Source organism: Somniosus microcephalus, chromosome 19 (genome assembly GCF_052327205.1).
Source record: "Somniosus microcephalus isolate GS21.2 chromosome 19, FLI_Smic_1.0, whole genome shotgun sequence".
Classification (NCBI taxonomy): Eukaryota; Metazoa; Chordata; class Chondrichthyes; order Squaliformes; family Somniosidae; genus Somniosus; species Somniosus microcephalus.
In genome coordinates, this window is record NC_141005.1 from 7,581,731 (window position 1) to 7,598,522 (window position 16,792).

A 16,792-nucleotide genomic window follows, 5' to 3' on the forward strand; every position below is an offset into this window, starting at 1 on the left:
ACATGTCCCGGGTCACTCGGTGAGTTAGACGGGTTACACAACATGTCCCGGGTCACTCGGTGAGTTAGACAGGTTACACAACATGTCCCGGGTCACTCGGTGAGTTAGACGGGTTACACAACATGTCCCGGGTCACTAGGTGAGTTAGACGGGTTGCACAACGTGTCCCGGGTCACTCGGTGAGTTAGATGGGTATTCCAACATGTCCCGGGTCACTCGGTGAGTTAGATGGGTATTCCAACATGTCCCGGGTCACTCGGTGAGTTAGATGGGTTACACAACGTGTCCCGGGTCACTCGGTGAGTTAGACGGGTTACACGTGTCCCGGGTCACTCGGTGAGTTAGACGGGTTACACAACGTGTCCCGGGTCACTCGGTGAGTTAGACGGGTTACACAACGTGTCCCGGGTCACTCGGTGAGTTAGACAGGTTACACAACATGTCCCGGGTCACTCGGTGAGTTAGACGGGTTACACAACATGTCCCGGGTCACTCGGTGAGTTAGACGGGTTACACAACATGTCCCGGGTCACTCGGTGAGTTAGACAGGTTACACAACATGTCCCGGGTCACTCGGTGAGTTAGACGGGTTACACAACATGTCCCGGGTCACTCGGTGAGTTAGACGGGTTACACAACATGTCCCGGGTCACTCGGTGAGTTAGACGGGTTACACAACATGTCCCGGGTCACTCGGTGAGTTAGACGGGTTACACAACATGTCCCGGGTCACTCGGTGAGTTAGACGGGTTACACAACATGTCCCGGGTCACTCGGTGAGTTAGACGGGTTACACGTGTCCCGGGTCACTCGGTGAGTTAGACGGGTTACACAACGTGTCCCGGGTCACTCGGTGAGTTAGACGGGTTACACAACATGTCCCGGGTCACTCGGTGAGTTAGACGGGTTACACAACGTGTCCCGGGTCACTCGGTGAGTTAGACGGGTTACACAACGTGTCCCGGGTCACTCGGTGAGTTAGACGGGTTACACAACATGTCCCGGGTCACTCGGTGAGTTAGACGGGTTACACAACGTGTCCCGGGTCACTCGGTGAGTTAGACGGGTTACACGTGTCCCGGGTCACTCGGTGAGTTAGACGGGTTACACAACATGTCCCGGGTCACTCGGTGAGTTAGACGGGTTACACAACATGTCCCGGGTCAGTCGGTGAGTTAGACGGGTTACACAACGTGTCCCGGGTCACTCGGTGAGTTAGACGGGTATTCCAACATGTCCCGGGTCACTCGGTGAGTTAGACGGGTTACACAACGTGTCCCGGGTCACTCGGTGAGTTAGACGGGTTACACAACATGTCCCGGGTCACTCGGTGAGTTAGACGGGTTATCCAACATGTCCCGGGTCACTCGGTGAGTTAGACGGGTTACACAACATGTCCCGGGTCACTCGGTGAGTTAGACGGGTTACACGTGTCCCGGGTCACTCGGTGAGTTAGACGGGTTACACAACATGTCCCGGGTCACTCGGTGAGTTAGACAGGTTACACAACATGTCCCGGGTCACTCGGTGAGTTAGACGGGTTACACAACATGTCCCGGGTCACTCGGTGAGTTAGACAGGTTACACAACATGTCCCGGGTCACTCGGTGAGTTAGACGGGTTACACAACATGTCCCGGGTCACTCGGTGAGTTAGACGGGTTACACAACATGTCCCGGGTCACTCGGTGAGTTAGACGGGTTACACAACATGTCCCGGGTCACTCGGTGAGTTAGACGGGTTACACAACGTGTCCCGGGTCACTCGGTGAGTTAGACGGGTTACACAACATGTCCCGGGTCACTCGGTGAGTTAGACGGGTTACACAACATGTCCCGGGTCACTCGGTGAGTTAGACGGGTTACACGTGTCCCGGGTCACTCGGTGAGTTAGACGGGTTACACAACATGTCGCGGGTCACTCGGTGAGTTAGACGGGTTACACAACATGTCCCGGGTCACTCGGTGAGTTAGACGGGTTACACGTGTCCCGGGTCACTCGGTGAGTTAGACGGGTTACACGTGTCCCGGGTCACTCGGTGAGTTAGACGCGTTACACGTGTCCCGGGTCACTCGGTGAGTTAGACGGGTTACACGTGTCCCGGGTCACTCGGTGAGTTAGACGGGTATTCCAACATGTCCCGGGTCACTCGGTGAGTTAGACAGGTTACACAACATGTCCCGGGTCACTCGGTGAGTTAGACGGGTTACACAACATGTCCCGGGTCACTCGGTGAGTTAGACGGGTTACACAACGTGTCCCGGGTCACTCGGTGAGTTAGACGGGTTACACAACATGTCCCGGGTCACTCGGTGAGTTAGACGGGTTACACGTGTCCCGGGTCACTCGGTGAGTTAGACGGGTTACACGTGTCCCGGGTCACTCGGTGAGTTAGACGGGTTATCCAACATGTCCCGGGTCACTCGGTGAGTTAGACGGGTTACACAACATGTCCCGGGTCACTCGGTGAGTTAGACGGGTTACACGTGTCCCGGGTCACTCGGTGAGTTAGACGGGTTATCCAACATGTCCCGGGTCACTCGGTGAGTTAGACGGGCTACACAACATGTCCCGGGTCACTCGGTGAGTTAGACAGGTTATCCAACGTGTTCTGGGTCACTCGGTGGGTGAGACTTTATGAAGTATTGCTTCCAGGCCAAAGCTCTCCGTGTCAGGAGCACATGTTGGGAATTTGGCACAGAGGCTCTCTGGATTTACGGAATAGCGAGTGAGGTGCACTGATTTCTCCAGGATGCGTTCTCACCACAGCTTTGTGTCACAACCATTCACTTGTCAAAATCTACCCCGCTATTCCAGGATTAGCTGTCTATTCGTCCTTTTCACGCTGGTGAAAGATTTTGTTGGAATATAATGTGATTTTTATGAACCCTTTGCCAATTCTTGGACACAGGTAACTTGTATCGGTGATGTTACCTTAACACAGTTACGCCACATTCCACCCTCTGCTCTCGTTTATCGGAGAGATTTGACAATAAATGCTTTAAGTGCCTCCTTACCTCAAGGCCTCACCCGCTCTTGATCCTCATGTGCAATGCCAGAGGAGGTCGAATAATACACCATCGGGCAAAACATTTGAATGACGTCACTGAGACCAGATTAATTGTTGTATCTTGTTTGCAGTTTGAAGTTAAGAGCAGCTTGAAGCGCCCGCTATTCTTTTACAAATGATTAAAGACTGGGTTTGCCCCGTCTGATCTATTTTTACATTACATTGCAGCTGATGAACAATTTGAGATTGTGTCACACTGTCCAGTAGAATGTGCCTTGACTCACTCACCCCCCCATCGTGTCTTTGTGTTTTCCAGTACTGCAACGGTGGTGACCTTGCTGATTATCTCCACTGTAAGTCTGCAATAGAGCTTTGTTAAGTGGTAGAAATCAAAATGCTACTGATTGTCCAGGTGTAGATAAGATTATATTCTGACTGCCTTTGTTGACTGTGCTTACTCAGCACAGTGGTGGTGGAGTTCATCATTGGGCGTGACTGATATTGTCACCTGTATATTTAGCTCCTGAACTGGATAGAAAGAGAGAAAGACTGTTTCACGACCTCAGGACGTCCCAAAGCGTTTTACAGCCAATGAAGTACTCCTGAAGTGTAGTCACTGTCGTAATGTACGAAACGTGGCAGCCAATTTGGGCACAGCAAGCTCCCACCAACAGCAATGTTTGACGTCCTCATCCGAATGACGGCACCTCCGGCAGTGCAGGGCTCCCTCAGCGCTGCGCTGGGAGTGTCAGGCTAGATTTTACGAATCCACAACCCTCTGACTCAGAGGTGAGAGTGCTACCCCACCGAGCCAAGGCCGACACCCGAGTAATACTGTCCAACCCCGACAGGGAAGGCGTGTCTCAGGTGTCCGCCTCTTAGGTACGCACGATCGGAGCCTCGGGTGTCTTGTATGTTCCCATTCATTCGCAGCTGTGTCAGGTTGCTATGTACCAAGAGATCTTGGTGTTGTGATTAAAAGATTTGTCCAGCAATGTAGCCACAGCGCTAAGGGCCTTATTAAACCTCCCGGCCCACAAAGTTCAAACAGGACAATCCAGCGAGTGAGAAACACAAGTGGAAATAGGGTTGAGTTGCCTGAGGTTGTAGGGTCAGGTTGCATGGGCATGAGGAGCCAATTCTGCTACAGGGTTTCTTTCTCTTGTTGATTTTCTCCCTGCCAGTTTCCTGTCTCCCTCCAGCCCCCCGCCCCCCCCCCCCCCCGCCTTCTCCCACCTTCTCCTGCCTGGGGTACGAGTCTAAGGGCTAAAAGGACTATTCAACATGTGTGAGCCTTGAGAGCACGGGCATCAGAGCCAAACCCAGCCCTGTCTTCACTTGCACCTACACACACGGACTTGCAGTGGGGGCACTGGGTAACAATGTGGAAACTCCTGTGCCCCTATTCCATGGGTTCTGAGATCAGCCAATCCAGCATCGATCTTCTTGGATGAATTTACCAGAAGTCTCAGCTCAGACCAAGGGCCAACCTTCAATTCTTCTCCACTTCTTCAGGGCACTAATTCCCCCTTTAAGAGGCAATTATTCTTGGGATGTGGGCGTCGCTGGCAAGGCCAGCATTTATTGCCCATCCCTAGTTGCCCTTGAGAAGGTGGTGGTGAGCCGCCTTCTTGAACCGCTGCAGTCCGTGTGGTGAAGGTGCTCCCACAGTGCTGGTGGGGAGTTCCAGGATTTTGACCCAGCGACGATGAAAGATCGGCCGATATATGTCGGGTGAGACGTTAAACCGAGGCCCCGTCTGCTCTCTCAGGTGGATGTTAAAGATCCCACGGCCACTATTTCGAAGAAGAGCAGGGGAGTTCTCCCTGGTGTCCTGGCCAATATTTATCCCTCAACCAACATCACTAAAACAGATTACCTGATCATCATCACATTGCTGTAAAGCGCTTTGGGCTGTCCTAAGGTCATGAAAGGTGCTATAGAAATGCAAGTCCTTTCTGTCAAAGGTCAGGTACTGTCTGTATCTCTAGAGTCCGTGATACAATCAAAACATGTTCTGTCTCTTCGGCGTTAAGTCAAGCTACAAGATATCTAGAATTTGACCGGTTTTCTGGCTGCCTTATCGCTGGCATTGTCTGCCAGTTACTATTCTGAGTGCTCGTTGCTGCTACTCACTGTTACACCATCAGAAAAACACTGAGACCAGCTAATGCTGACCTGTCGACAGCACTGACTCATCAAACACATACAATGGTTTTCAATGGACAAATCGACTTTGGTCCTTAAACCGTTTGATAGCCTGTGCAATATGTAACCTCTTTTGTGACAGGGTGTATTAAAAGCTTGTAATTTCCCCCTCCTCTCCGTGTTTTAAAGCTGGGTGTAGGGGCCCTTTAACCGTCACTACCGATCTTTCAACCAGCATTCGTTTAACCCAGTTACTGTTGTAATAAAAGAAATAAGACAGACTTGCATTTCTATCGCGCCTTTCACGACCACCAGATGTCCCAAAGCACTTTACAGCCAATGAAGTACTTTTGAAGTGTAGTCACTGTTGTAATGTGGGAAACGCAGCAGCCAATTTGCGCACAGCAAGCTCCCACAAACTGCAATGTGATAATGACTGGATAATCTGTTTTAGTGATGTTGATTGAGGGACAATTATTGGCCAGGAAACCGGGGAGAACTCCCTTGCTCTTCTTAGAAATATTGCAGCGGGATATTTTACGTCCACCTGAGAGGGTAGACGGGGCCTCGGTTTAACGCCTCATCTGAAAGACGGCACCTCCGACAGTGCGGCACTCCCTCAGCACTGCACTGGAGTGTCAGCCTAGTTTTTTGTGCTCCAGTCTCTGGGAGTGGGACTGGAACCCACAACCTTCTGACTCAGAGACGAGAGAGAGAGAGAGCGCTGCCCACTGAGCCACAGCTAACACTTAATTGCCTTTAGACGCAAAGAGGACATTATGGTTTAAACAGACCATGATGCAGCGTTGATAAGCAACACACTCACTTTGACTGGTGCTTCAGGCAGAGAGATATGTGGTAAAAATATTATTGTACACACAGATTGCGCTCGGGATTGTTTGTAACGAATTGGTGCCTCACTAGTGCAATTTATAATGTGGTAGAATTGATTAACGGCTTTGTGTGTTCGGATGTGTTCAGTAATGACAGGAGGCTGCAAGCAGAGTAATTAGAGTGCATCACCGTGTGAGCGGGAGCTTGCTTCAGAACTTTGGTGACTACAGCTTAGGTTTGTAACATAATAGTACTTTTCAACCCTATGGTTACATAGAGATGGTGAGTTCAGCCATTCCATTGGAATCAAAAGTTGACATAGAAGCCACCCACAGCTCAATCCCAGAGCGCAGTGTACTGAACCCACTTCCACAGCGTACTGACCCCCAGTCTCACACCGAACCCCAGTCTCACACCGAACCCCAGTCTCACACCGAACCCCAGTCTCACACCGAACCCCAGTCTCACACCGAACCCCAGTCTCACACCGAACCCCAGTCTCACACCGAACCCCAGTCTCACACCGAATCACAGTCTCACACCGAACCCCAGTCTCACACCGAACCCCAGTCTCACACCGAACCCCAGTCCCACACCGAACCCCAGTCTCACACCGAACCCCAGTCTCACAGTGAACCCCAGTCCCACACCGAACCCCAGTCTCACACCGAACCCCAGTCCCACACCGAACCCCAGTCTCACACCGAACCCCAGTCTCACACCGAACCCCAGTCCCACACTGAACCCCAGTCTCACACCGAATCACAGTCTCACACCGAACCCCAGTCTCACACTGAGCCCCAGTCTCACACCGAACCCCAGTCTCACACTGAGCCCCAGTCTCACACCGAACTCCAGTCTCACACCGAACTCCAGTCTCACACCGAACCCCAGTCTCACACCGAACCCCAGTCTCACACTGAGCCCCAGTCTCACACCGAACTCCAGTCTCACACCGAATCACAGTCTCACACCGAACCCCAGTCTCACACCGAACCCCAGTCTCACACCGAACCCCAGTCTCACACCGGACCCCAGTCTCACAGCGAACCCCAGTCTCACACCGGACCCCAGTCTCACAGCGAACCCCAGTCTCACACCGAACCCCAGTCTCACACTGAACCCCAGTCTCACACCGAACCCCAGTCTCACACCGAACCCCAGTCTCACACCGAACCCCAGTCTCACACCGAACCCCAGTCTAACACCGAACCCCAGTCTCACACCGGACCCCAGTCTCACAGCGAACCCCAGTCTCACACCGGACCCCAGTCTCACAGCGAACCCCAGTCTCACACCGAACCCCAGTCTCACACCGAACCCCAGTCTCACACCGAACCCCAGTCTCACACCGAACCCCAGTCCCACACCGAACCCCAGTCTCACACCGAACCCCAGTCTCACAGCGAACCCCAGTCTCACACCGAACCCCAGTCTCACACCGAACCCCAGTCTCACACCGAACCCCAGTCTCACACTGAGCCCCAGTCTCACACCGAACCCCAGTCTCACACCGAACCCCAGTCTCACACTGAACCCCAGTCTCACACCGAACCCCAGTCTCACACCGAACCCCAGTCTCACACCGAACCCCAGTCTCACACCGAACCCCAGTCTCACACCGAACCCCAGTCTCACACTGAACCCCAGTCTCACACCGAACCCCAGTCTCACACCGAACCCCAGTCTCACACTGAACCCCAGTCTCACACCGAACCCCAGTCTCACACCGAACCCCAGTCTCACACCGAACCCCAGTCTCACACCGAACCCCAGTCTCACACCGAACCCCAGTCTCACACCGAACCCCAGTCTCACACCGAACCCCAGTCTCACACCGAACCCCAGTCTCACACCGAACCCCAGCCTCACACCGAACCCCAGTCTCACACCGGACCCCAGTCTCACACCGAACCCCAGTCTCACACCGAACCCCAGTCTCACACCGAACCCCAGCCTCACACCGAACCCCAGTCTCACACCGAACCCCAGTCTCACACCGAACCCCAGTCTCACACCGAACCCCAGTCTCACACCGAACCCCAGTCTCACACCGAACCCCAGCCTCACACCGAACCCCAGTCTCACACCGAACCCCAGTCTCACACTGAGCCCCAGTCTCACACCGGACCCCAGTCTCACACCGGACCCCAGTCTCACAGTGAACCCCAGTCTCACACCGAACCCCAGACTCACAGTGAACCCCAGTCTCACACCGAACCCCAGACTCACAGTGAACCCCAGCCTCACACCGAACCCCAGTCTCACACCGAACCCCAGTCTCACACCGAACCCCAGTCTCACACCGAACCCCAGTCTCACACCGAACCCCAGTCTCACACCGAACCCCAGCCTCACACCGAACCCCAGTCTCACACCGAACCCCAGTCTCACACCGAACCCCAGTCTCACACCGAACCCCAGTCTCACACCGAACCCCAGCCTCACACCGAACCCCAGTCTCACACCGAACCCCAGTCTCACACCGAACCCCAGTCTCACACCGAACCCCAGTCTCACACCGAACCCCAGTCTCACACCGAACCCCAGTCTCACACCGAACCCCAGACTCACAGTGAACCCCAGCCTCACACCGAACCCCAGTCTCACACTGAACCCCAGTCTCACACCGAACCCCAGTCTCACACCGAACCCCAGTCTCACACCGAACCCCAGTCTCACAGTGAACCCCAGCCTCACACCGAACCCCAGTCTCACACCGAACCCCAGTCTCACACCGAACCCCAGTCTCACACCGAACCCCAGTCTCACACCGAACCCCAGTCTCACACCGAACCCCAGTCTCACACCGAACCCCAGTCTCACACCGAACCCCAGTCTCACACCGAACCCCAGTCTCACACCGAACCCCAGTCTCACACCGAACCCCAGTCTCACACCGAACCCCAGTCTCACAGCGAACCCCAGTCTCACACCGAACCCCTGTCTCACACCGAACCCCAGTCTCACACCGAACCCCAGTCTCACAGCGAACCCCAGTCTCACACCGAACCCCAGTCTCACACCGAACCCCAGTCTCACACCGAACCCCAGTCTCACACCGAACCCCAGTCTCACACCGAACCCCAGTCTCACAGCGAACCCCAGTCTCACACCGAACCCCAGTCTCACACCGAACCCCAGTCTCACACCGAACCCCAGTCTCACACCGAACCCCAGTCTCACACCGAGCCCCAGTCTCACACCGAACCCCAGTCTCACACCGAACCCCAGTCTCACACCGAACCCCAGTCTCACACCGAACCCCAGTCTCACACTGAACCCCAGTCTCACAGTGAACCCTAGTCTCACACTGAACCCCAGTCTCACACCGAACCCCAGTCTCACACTGAGCCCCAGTCTCACACCGGACCCCAGTCTCACAGTGAACCCCAGTCTCACACCGAACCCCAGTCTCACACTGAACCCCAGTCTCACACCGAACCCCAGTCTCACACCGAACCCCAGTCTCACACTGAACCCCAGTCTCACAGTGAACCCTAGTCTCACACTGAACCCCAGTCTCACACCGAACCCCAGTCTCACACCGAACCCCAGTCTCACACCGAACCCCAGTCTCACACCGAACCCCAGTCTCACACCGAACCCCAGTCTCACACCGAACCCCAGTCTCACACCGAACCCCAGTCTCACAGCGAACCCCAGTCTCACACCGAACCCCAGTCTCACACCGAACCCCAGTCTCACACCGAGCCCCAGTCTCACACCGAACCCCAGTCTCACACCGAACCCCAGTCTCACACCGAACCCCAGTCTCACACCGAACCCCAGTCTCACACCGAACCCCAGTCTCACAGCGAACCCCAGTCTCACACCGAACCCCAGTCTCACACCGAACCCCAGTCTCACACTGAGCCCCAGTCTCACACCGAACCCCAGTCTCACACCGAACCCCAGCCTCACACCGGACCCCAGTCTCACAGCGAACCCCAGTCTCACACCGAACCCCAGACTCACAGTGAACCCCAGTCTCACACCGAACCCCAGACTCACAGTGAACCCCAGCCTCACACCGAACCCCAGTCTCACACCGAACCCCAGTCTCACACCGAACCCCAGTCTCACACCGAACCCCAGTCTCACACCGAACCCCAGTCTCACACCGAACCCCAGCCTCACACCGAACCCCAGTCTCACACCGAACCCCAGTCTCACACCGAACCCCAGTCTCACACCGAACCCCAGTCTCACACCGAACCCCAGCCTCACACCGAACCCCAGTCTCACACCGAACCCCAGTCTCACACCGAACCCCAGTCTCACACCGAACCCCAGTCTCACACCGAACCCCAGTCTCACACCGAACCCCAGTCTCACACCGAACCCCAGACTCACAGTGAACCCCAGCCTCACACCGAACCCCAGTCTCACACTGAACCCCAGTCTCACACCGAACCCCAGTCTCACACCGAACCCCAGTCTCACACCGAACCCCAGTCTCACACCGAACCCCAGTCTCACACCGAACCCCAGTCTCACACCGAACCCCAGTCTCACACCGAACCCCAGTCTCACACCGAACCCCAGTCTCACAGCGAACCCCAGTCTCACACCGAACCCCAGACTCACAGTGAACCCCAGCCTCACACCGAACCCCAGTCTCACACTGAACCCCAGTCTCACAGTGAACCCTAGTCTCACACTGAACCCCAGTCTCACACCGAACCCCAGTCTCACACCGAACCCCAGTCTCACACCGAACCCCAGTCTCACACGGAACCCCAGTCTCACACCGAACCCCAGTCTCACACCGAACCCCAGTCTCACACCGAACCCCAGTCTCACACCGAACCCCAGTCTCACACCGAACCCCAGTCTCACACCGAACCCCAGTCTCACACCGAACCCCAGTCTCACACCGAACCCCAGTCTCACACCGAACCCCAGTCTCACACCGAACCCCAGTCTCACACCGGACCCCAGTCTCACACCGGACCCCAGTCTCACACCGGACCCCAGTCTCACACCGGACCCCAGTCTCACACCGAACCCCAGTCTCACACCGAACCCCAGTCTCACACCGAACCCCAGTCTCACACCGAACCCCAGTCTCAAACCGAACCCCAGTCTCAAATGGAACCCCAGTCTCACACCGAACCCCAGTCTCACACCGAATCACAGTCTCACAGTGAACCCCAGTCTCACACCGAACCACAGTCTCACACCGAACCCCAGTCTCACCCTGAACCCCAGTCTCACCCTGCACCCCAGTCTCACCCTGAACCCCAGCCTCACACCAAACCTCAGTCTCACACCGAACCCCAGTCTCACACCGAACCCCAGTCTCACAGTGAACCCCAGTCTCACAGTGAACCCCAGTCTCACACTGAACCCCAGTCTCACACTGAACCCCAGTCTCACACCGAACCCCAGTCTCACACCGAACCCCAGTCTCACACCGAACCCCAGTCTCACACCGAACCCCAGTCTCACACCGAACCCCAGTCTCACACCGAACCCCAGTCTCACCCTGAACCCCAGTCTCACCCTGAACCCCAGCCTCACACCAAACCTCAGTCTCACACCGAACCCCAGTCTCACACCGAACCCCAGTCTCACACCGAACCCCAGTCTCACAGTGAACCCCAATCTCACGCTGAACCCGTCTCACACTGAACCCCAGTCTCACAGTGAACCCCAGCCTCACAGTGAACCCCAGTCTCACACTGAACCCCAGTCTCACAGTGAACCCTAGTCTCACAGTGAACCCTAATCTCACACCGAACCCCAGTCTCACACCGAACCCCAGTCTCACACCGAACCCCAGTCTCACACCGAACCCCAGTCTCACACCGAACCCCAGTCTCACACCGAACCCCAGTCTCACACCGAACCCCAGTCTCACACCGAACCCCAGTCTCACACCGAACCCCAGTCTCACACCGAACCCCAGTCTCACACCAAACCCCAGTCTCGCAGTGAACCCCAGTCTCACACCGAACCCCAGTCTCACACCGAACCCCAGTCTCACACCGAACCCCAGTCTCACACCGAACCCCAGTCTCACAGTGAACCCCGGTCTCACACCGAACTCCGGTCTCACACCGAACCCCGGTCTCACACCGAACTCCGGTCTCACACCGAACTCCGGTCTCACACCGAACCCCGGTCTCACACCGAACCCCAGTCTCACACCGAACCCCAGTCTCACAGTGAACCCCAGTCTCACAGTGAACCCCAGTCTCACACCGAACCCCAGTCTCACACCGAACCCCAGTCTCACAGTGAACCCCAGTCTCACAGGCAACATTCCCGTTACATTACTTGTTTGCGCAACGGTCTGGGGGTACCGCGCAGGCGCTCACCGGCTTTTACGTGGGAGAAACCACGCATGCATGAAAATGTGAATGGGCCGCGCAACCAATGGGGCCACGTACCAAAAACCATTGCTGACAGAGTTCTGAACCCCGCTCACACAGATTCACCTGCTGCAGTGTGAGAAAGAGCGATTTTCCGAGAGGGATTATTCCTCTCAGCCAGTCGAGCCAAAGCTGGTGCCTGATCTCTCATTTACTTTCCAGTGAAGGGGACTCTCAGCGAGGACACCATCCGACTTTTCCTGCAGCAGATAGCAGGGGCCATGAAGATGTTGCACAGCAAGGGGGTCATTCACCGTGACCTGAAGCCGCAGAACATCCTACTGTCCTATACCGGAGGACGGAAGTCCAACCCCAACAGTATCCGCATCAAGATAGGTGAGAGCCCAGCTCTGCTGTGGTGGCCGCCCCAACTATCATGTAGCCTGGGTCTCTCTGAGGCACAGAATACCAGTTGTTGTTGTTTCATATGATGGGAAAAGCTTCTAATGGGACGTCTAGTTTGGCTCTCCATTCGATGTCCTCCTGAGAGGCCGAGTGGAGAAATGAGGTGCCTCTCGTGACAGATCTCAGTGGGCAGGTTGATGTGATGTGTCTGGGACTTATGGCCACAGTCGCACTTCGGGTCATCCCCTCATCTTCCACTTGTGGAGCAGGCGGCCGCATCGTCCGTGCTCCGTGCGGATTGGATCGAGCGCTGCCCACCGTCTTCGAGGGAGGTCGGAGCCAGGGACCTCTGCTGTTGGGTCAGTGATGAGGTCATGGTTCTTTATGAAAGGATGCCAGTGATTGTACGATTTAACTTAGCAAGGCTATGGGCAAAGAGCAGGGGGAGTGGGGCTAATTGGTGAGCTCTTTCAAAGAGACAGCACAAGCACGATGGGCTGAATGGCCTCCTGTGCTGCATCTTTCTATGATTAACTCATAGCTTCTAGAATAAAGCACATAACAGTTTGAGTATGTTGGGGGAAAAGAAACGTGCATTTATACAGCATCGTATCATATCCCAAAGGGCTTTACAAAGGATTACACAGGAGATACAGCACAGAAACAGGCCATTCGGCCCAACCAGTCCATGCCGGCGTTTATGCTCCACTCGAGCCTCCTCCCGTCTTTCCTCATCTAAATCTATCAGTGTAACCCTCTATTCCCTTCTCCCTCATATGTTTATCTAGCTTCCTCTTAAATACATCAATACCATTCACTTCAACCACTCCCTGTGGTAGCGAGTTCCACATTCTCACCACTCTCTGGGTAAAGAAGTTTCTTCTGAATTCCCTGTTGGATTTCTTGTTGACTATCTTATATTGACGGCCTCTAGTTTTGCTCTTCCCTACAAGTGAAAACATTCTCTCTGTGTCCACTCTATCAAAACATAGAAACAGAAAAATAGGAGCAGGAGTCGGCCATTCGGCCCTTCGAGCCTGCTCCGCCATTCAATATGATCATGGCTGATCCTCTATCTCAATACCATATTCCGCTCTCTCCCCATACCCCTTGATGCCTTTTGTGTCTAGAAATCTATCCATCTCCTTCTTAAATATATTCAGTGACTTGGCATCCACAGCCTTCTGTGATAGAGAATTCCACAGGTTCGCGACCCTCTGAGTGAAGAAATTTCTCCTCATCTCAGTCCTAAATGTCCTACCCCGTATCCTGAGACTGTGACCCCTCATTCTAGACCACCCCAGCCAGGGTAACATCCTCCCTGCATCCAGTCTGTCTAGCCCTGTCAGAATTTTATACATTTCAATGAGATCCCCCCTCATTCTTCTAAACTCTAGTGAATACAGGTCTAGTCGACCCAATCTCTCCTCATACGACAGTCCTGCCATCCCAGGAATCAGTCTGGTGAACCTTCGCTGCACTCCCTCCATGGCAAGTATATCCTTCCTTAGGTAAGGAGACCAAAACTGCACACAGTACTCCAGGTGTGGTTTCGCCAAGGCCCTGTATAACTGTAGTAAGACATCCTTGCTCCTGTACTCAAATCCTCTTGCAATGAAGGCCAACATACCATTTGCTTTCCTAACTGCTTGCTGCACCTGCATGTTTGCTTTCAGTGACTGGTGTACAAGGACACCCAGGTCCCTTTGTACATCAGCATTTCCCAATCTAGCACCATTTAAATAATACTCTACCTTTCTGTTTTTCCTACCGAAGTGGATAACTTCACATTTATCCACATTATACTGCATCTGCCATGTATTCGCCCACTCACTCAACTTGTCTAAATCACCTTGAAGCCTCTTTGCAGCCTCCTCACAACTCACAATCCCATCTAGTTTCATGTCGTCAGCAAACTTGGAAATATTACATTTGGTTCCCTCATCGAAATCATTGATATATATTGTGAATAGCTGGGGCCCAAGCACTGATCCCTGCGGTACCCCACTAGTCACCGCCTGCCACCCTGAAAAAGACCCATTTATTCCTACTCTCTGTTTCCTGTCTGTTAACCAATTTTCAATCCATGCCAGTATATTACCCCCAATCCCATGTGCTTTAATTTTGCACACTAACCTCTTATGTGGGACTTTATCAAAGGCCTTCTGAAAATCCAAATACACCACATCCACTGGTTCTCCCTTATCTATTCTACCAGTTACATCCTCAAAAAACTCCAGTAGGTTTGTGAAACACGATTTCCCTTTCATAAATCCATGTTGACTTTGTCTAATTCCGTTGATATTTTCCAAGTGTCCTGTTATCACATCCTTTATAATAGACTCTAGCATTTTCCCTACTACTGACGTTAGGCTGACCGGTCTGTAGTTCCCGGTTTTCTCTCTCCCTCCTTTTTTAAATAGTGGGGTTACATTTATCACCCTCCAACCTGCAGGAACCATTCCATAATCTATAGAATTTTCGAAGATGACAACCAATGTTTCACGATTTTAAAGACCTCTATTCGGTCACCCCTCAGCCTTCTCTTTTCAAGAGAAAAGAGACCCAGCTTAGCATCCAATGAATCACTTGCGTTCACTGTTGTCACTTAGACAAACGCAGCAGCCATTTTGCACATAGACAATAACAATTTATATCACGTACAAAGACACAACTCATGAGATGACATGAATGAGTAATTAATCTGTGAGGGAGGAACATTGACCAGGACACTGGAAGAACTCCCAGCTCATCTTCAAGTAGTGCCGTGGGATCTTTTACGTCCACCTGACCAGACAAGGTTCAGTTGAGTCTCCCTCAAAACTCTGGGTAATTTTTGCTAAAATGAAGGGGTTTGGCTGCAAATTGTTTTCCCATGGGGATTCCCCTCTTTCTCACTTGTTTGTCAGAGGAAGAAGATGAGGAAGAAGCATCCTGGGAAGCCAGGCCCCTAATCAGTTAAAACACCTCGATCAGACCGCTCCTCAACCTTCTAAACTCGAGGGAATACAAGCCACGTTTCTGCAACCTGTCCTCATAATTTAAGATTTTAAGCCCAGGTTTCATTCTGGTGAATCTGCGCTGCTCCCCCTCCAAGGACAATACAGGAAACTTGGAGTTATCCGGAGACGAACCATCCGGCAAGCTCGAGCCACCGGCAAAAATCGGGAGCCGTTTTTTATTCTTTTTGTCTCTTTTCTTTGCTTTTTTTTCCCAATCAAGCACTGCAAGGTCTGTAGCTATAGCAACAACTTCAGCTAGAGACGCTTGCAGCTGCAGCCGCGTGTTTAGAAGCTGTTGCTAAGCAACAGGGTTTGTTGTCAGATACGGAAAATCTCCGTATCTTTCAACATTAACTCTGGAGTGTCCGGCAGTTTTGAGGGAACGGCAGCAGTTCGGTCCCGTCGGTGCCGGATAGCACAAAGTTTCCTGTATATCCTTCCTGAGGTGCGGAGCCCAGAACTGAACACAGTCACTCCAGAGGGGATCGGACCAAGCCTCTGAACAACTGAAGCATCACATCCTCCCCTTTGCATCCCACTGCCCCTGAGATAAAGGCCAACATTCCACTAGCCTTCCCATAGTGATCTGCAACTCTGCACGATCTCTGCGGACACAGATCCAGGATTGGAAGGACAAAATCTATCATTGTACAGTCCAAGCAAGCGCTGAAAGTTTACCGACCCACCTCTGTGATCAATTTCACGTTTCACTGATATCCCACTGACCGTAAGTCAGCAACATACATAAGAACATAAGAAATAGGAGCAGGAGTCGGCCATTCGGCCCCTCGAGCCTGCTCCGCCATTCAGTAAGATCATGGCTGATCTGATCTTGGCCTCAACTCCACTTCCCTGCCCGCTCCCCATAACCCTTGACCCCACTGTGGCTCAAATGTCTGTCTATCTCCACCTTGAATATATTCAATGACTCCGCCTCCACAGCTCTCTGGGGTAGAGAATTCCAAAGATTCACGACCCTCTGAGAGAAGAAATTCCTCCAACTTAATGGTTAATTCCATAGTTTGAAGCTTTCTCTGCCACCCGTGTCCAAACTCACGCCAAGTCTCGTTACC

General features: G+C 53.4%; 1 protein-coding gene across 6 annotated transcripts in view; it reads left to right on the plus strand.

The window, feature by feature from the left end:
- ulk1b (unc-51 like autophagy activating kinase 1) overlaps positions 1 to 16,792 on the plus strand; it is a 203,168-nt gene that overhangs the window by 63,611 nt on the left and 122,765 nt on the right. For all 6 annotated transcript variants that reach the window (XM_086011911.1, XM_086011910.1, XM_086011909.1 and 3 more), the window contains exons 5-6: positions 3,327 to 3,363; positions 12,535 to 12,708. In XM_086011911.1, coding sequence (XP_085868037.1) covers positions 3,327 to 3,363; positions 12,535 to 12,708 — 211 coding nt within the window. The remainder of the gene's footprint in view (positions 1 to 3,326; positions 3,364 to 12,534; positions 12,709 to 16,792) is intronic.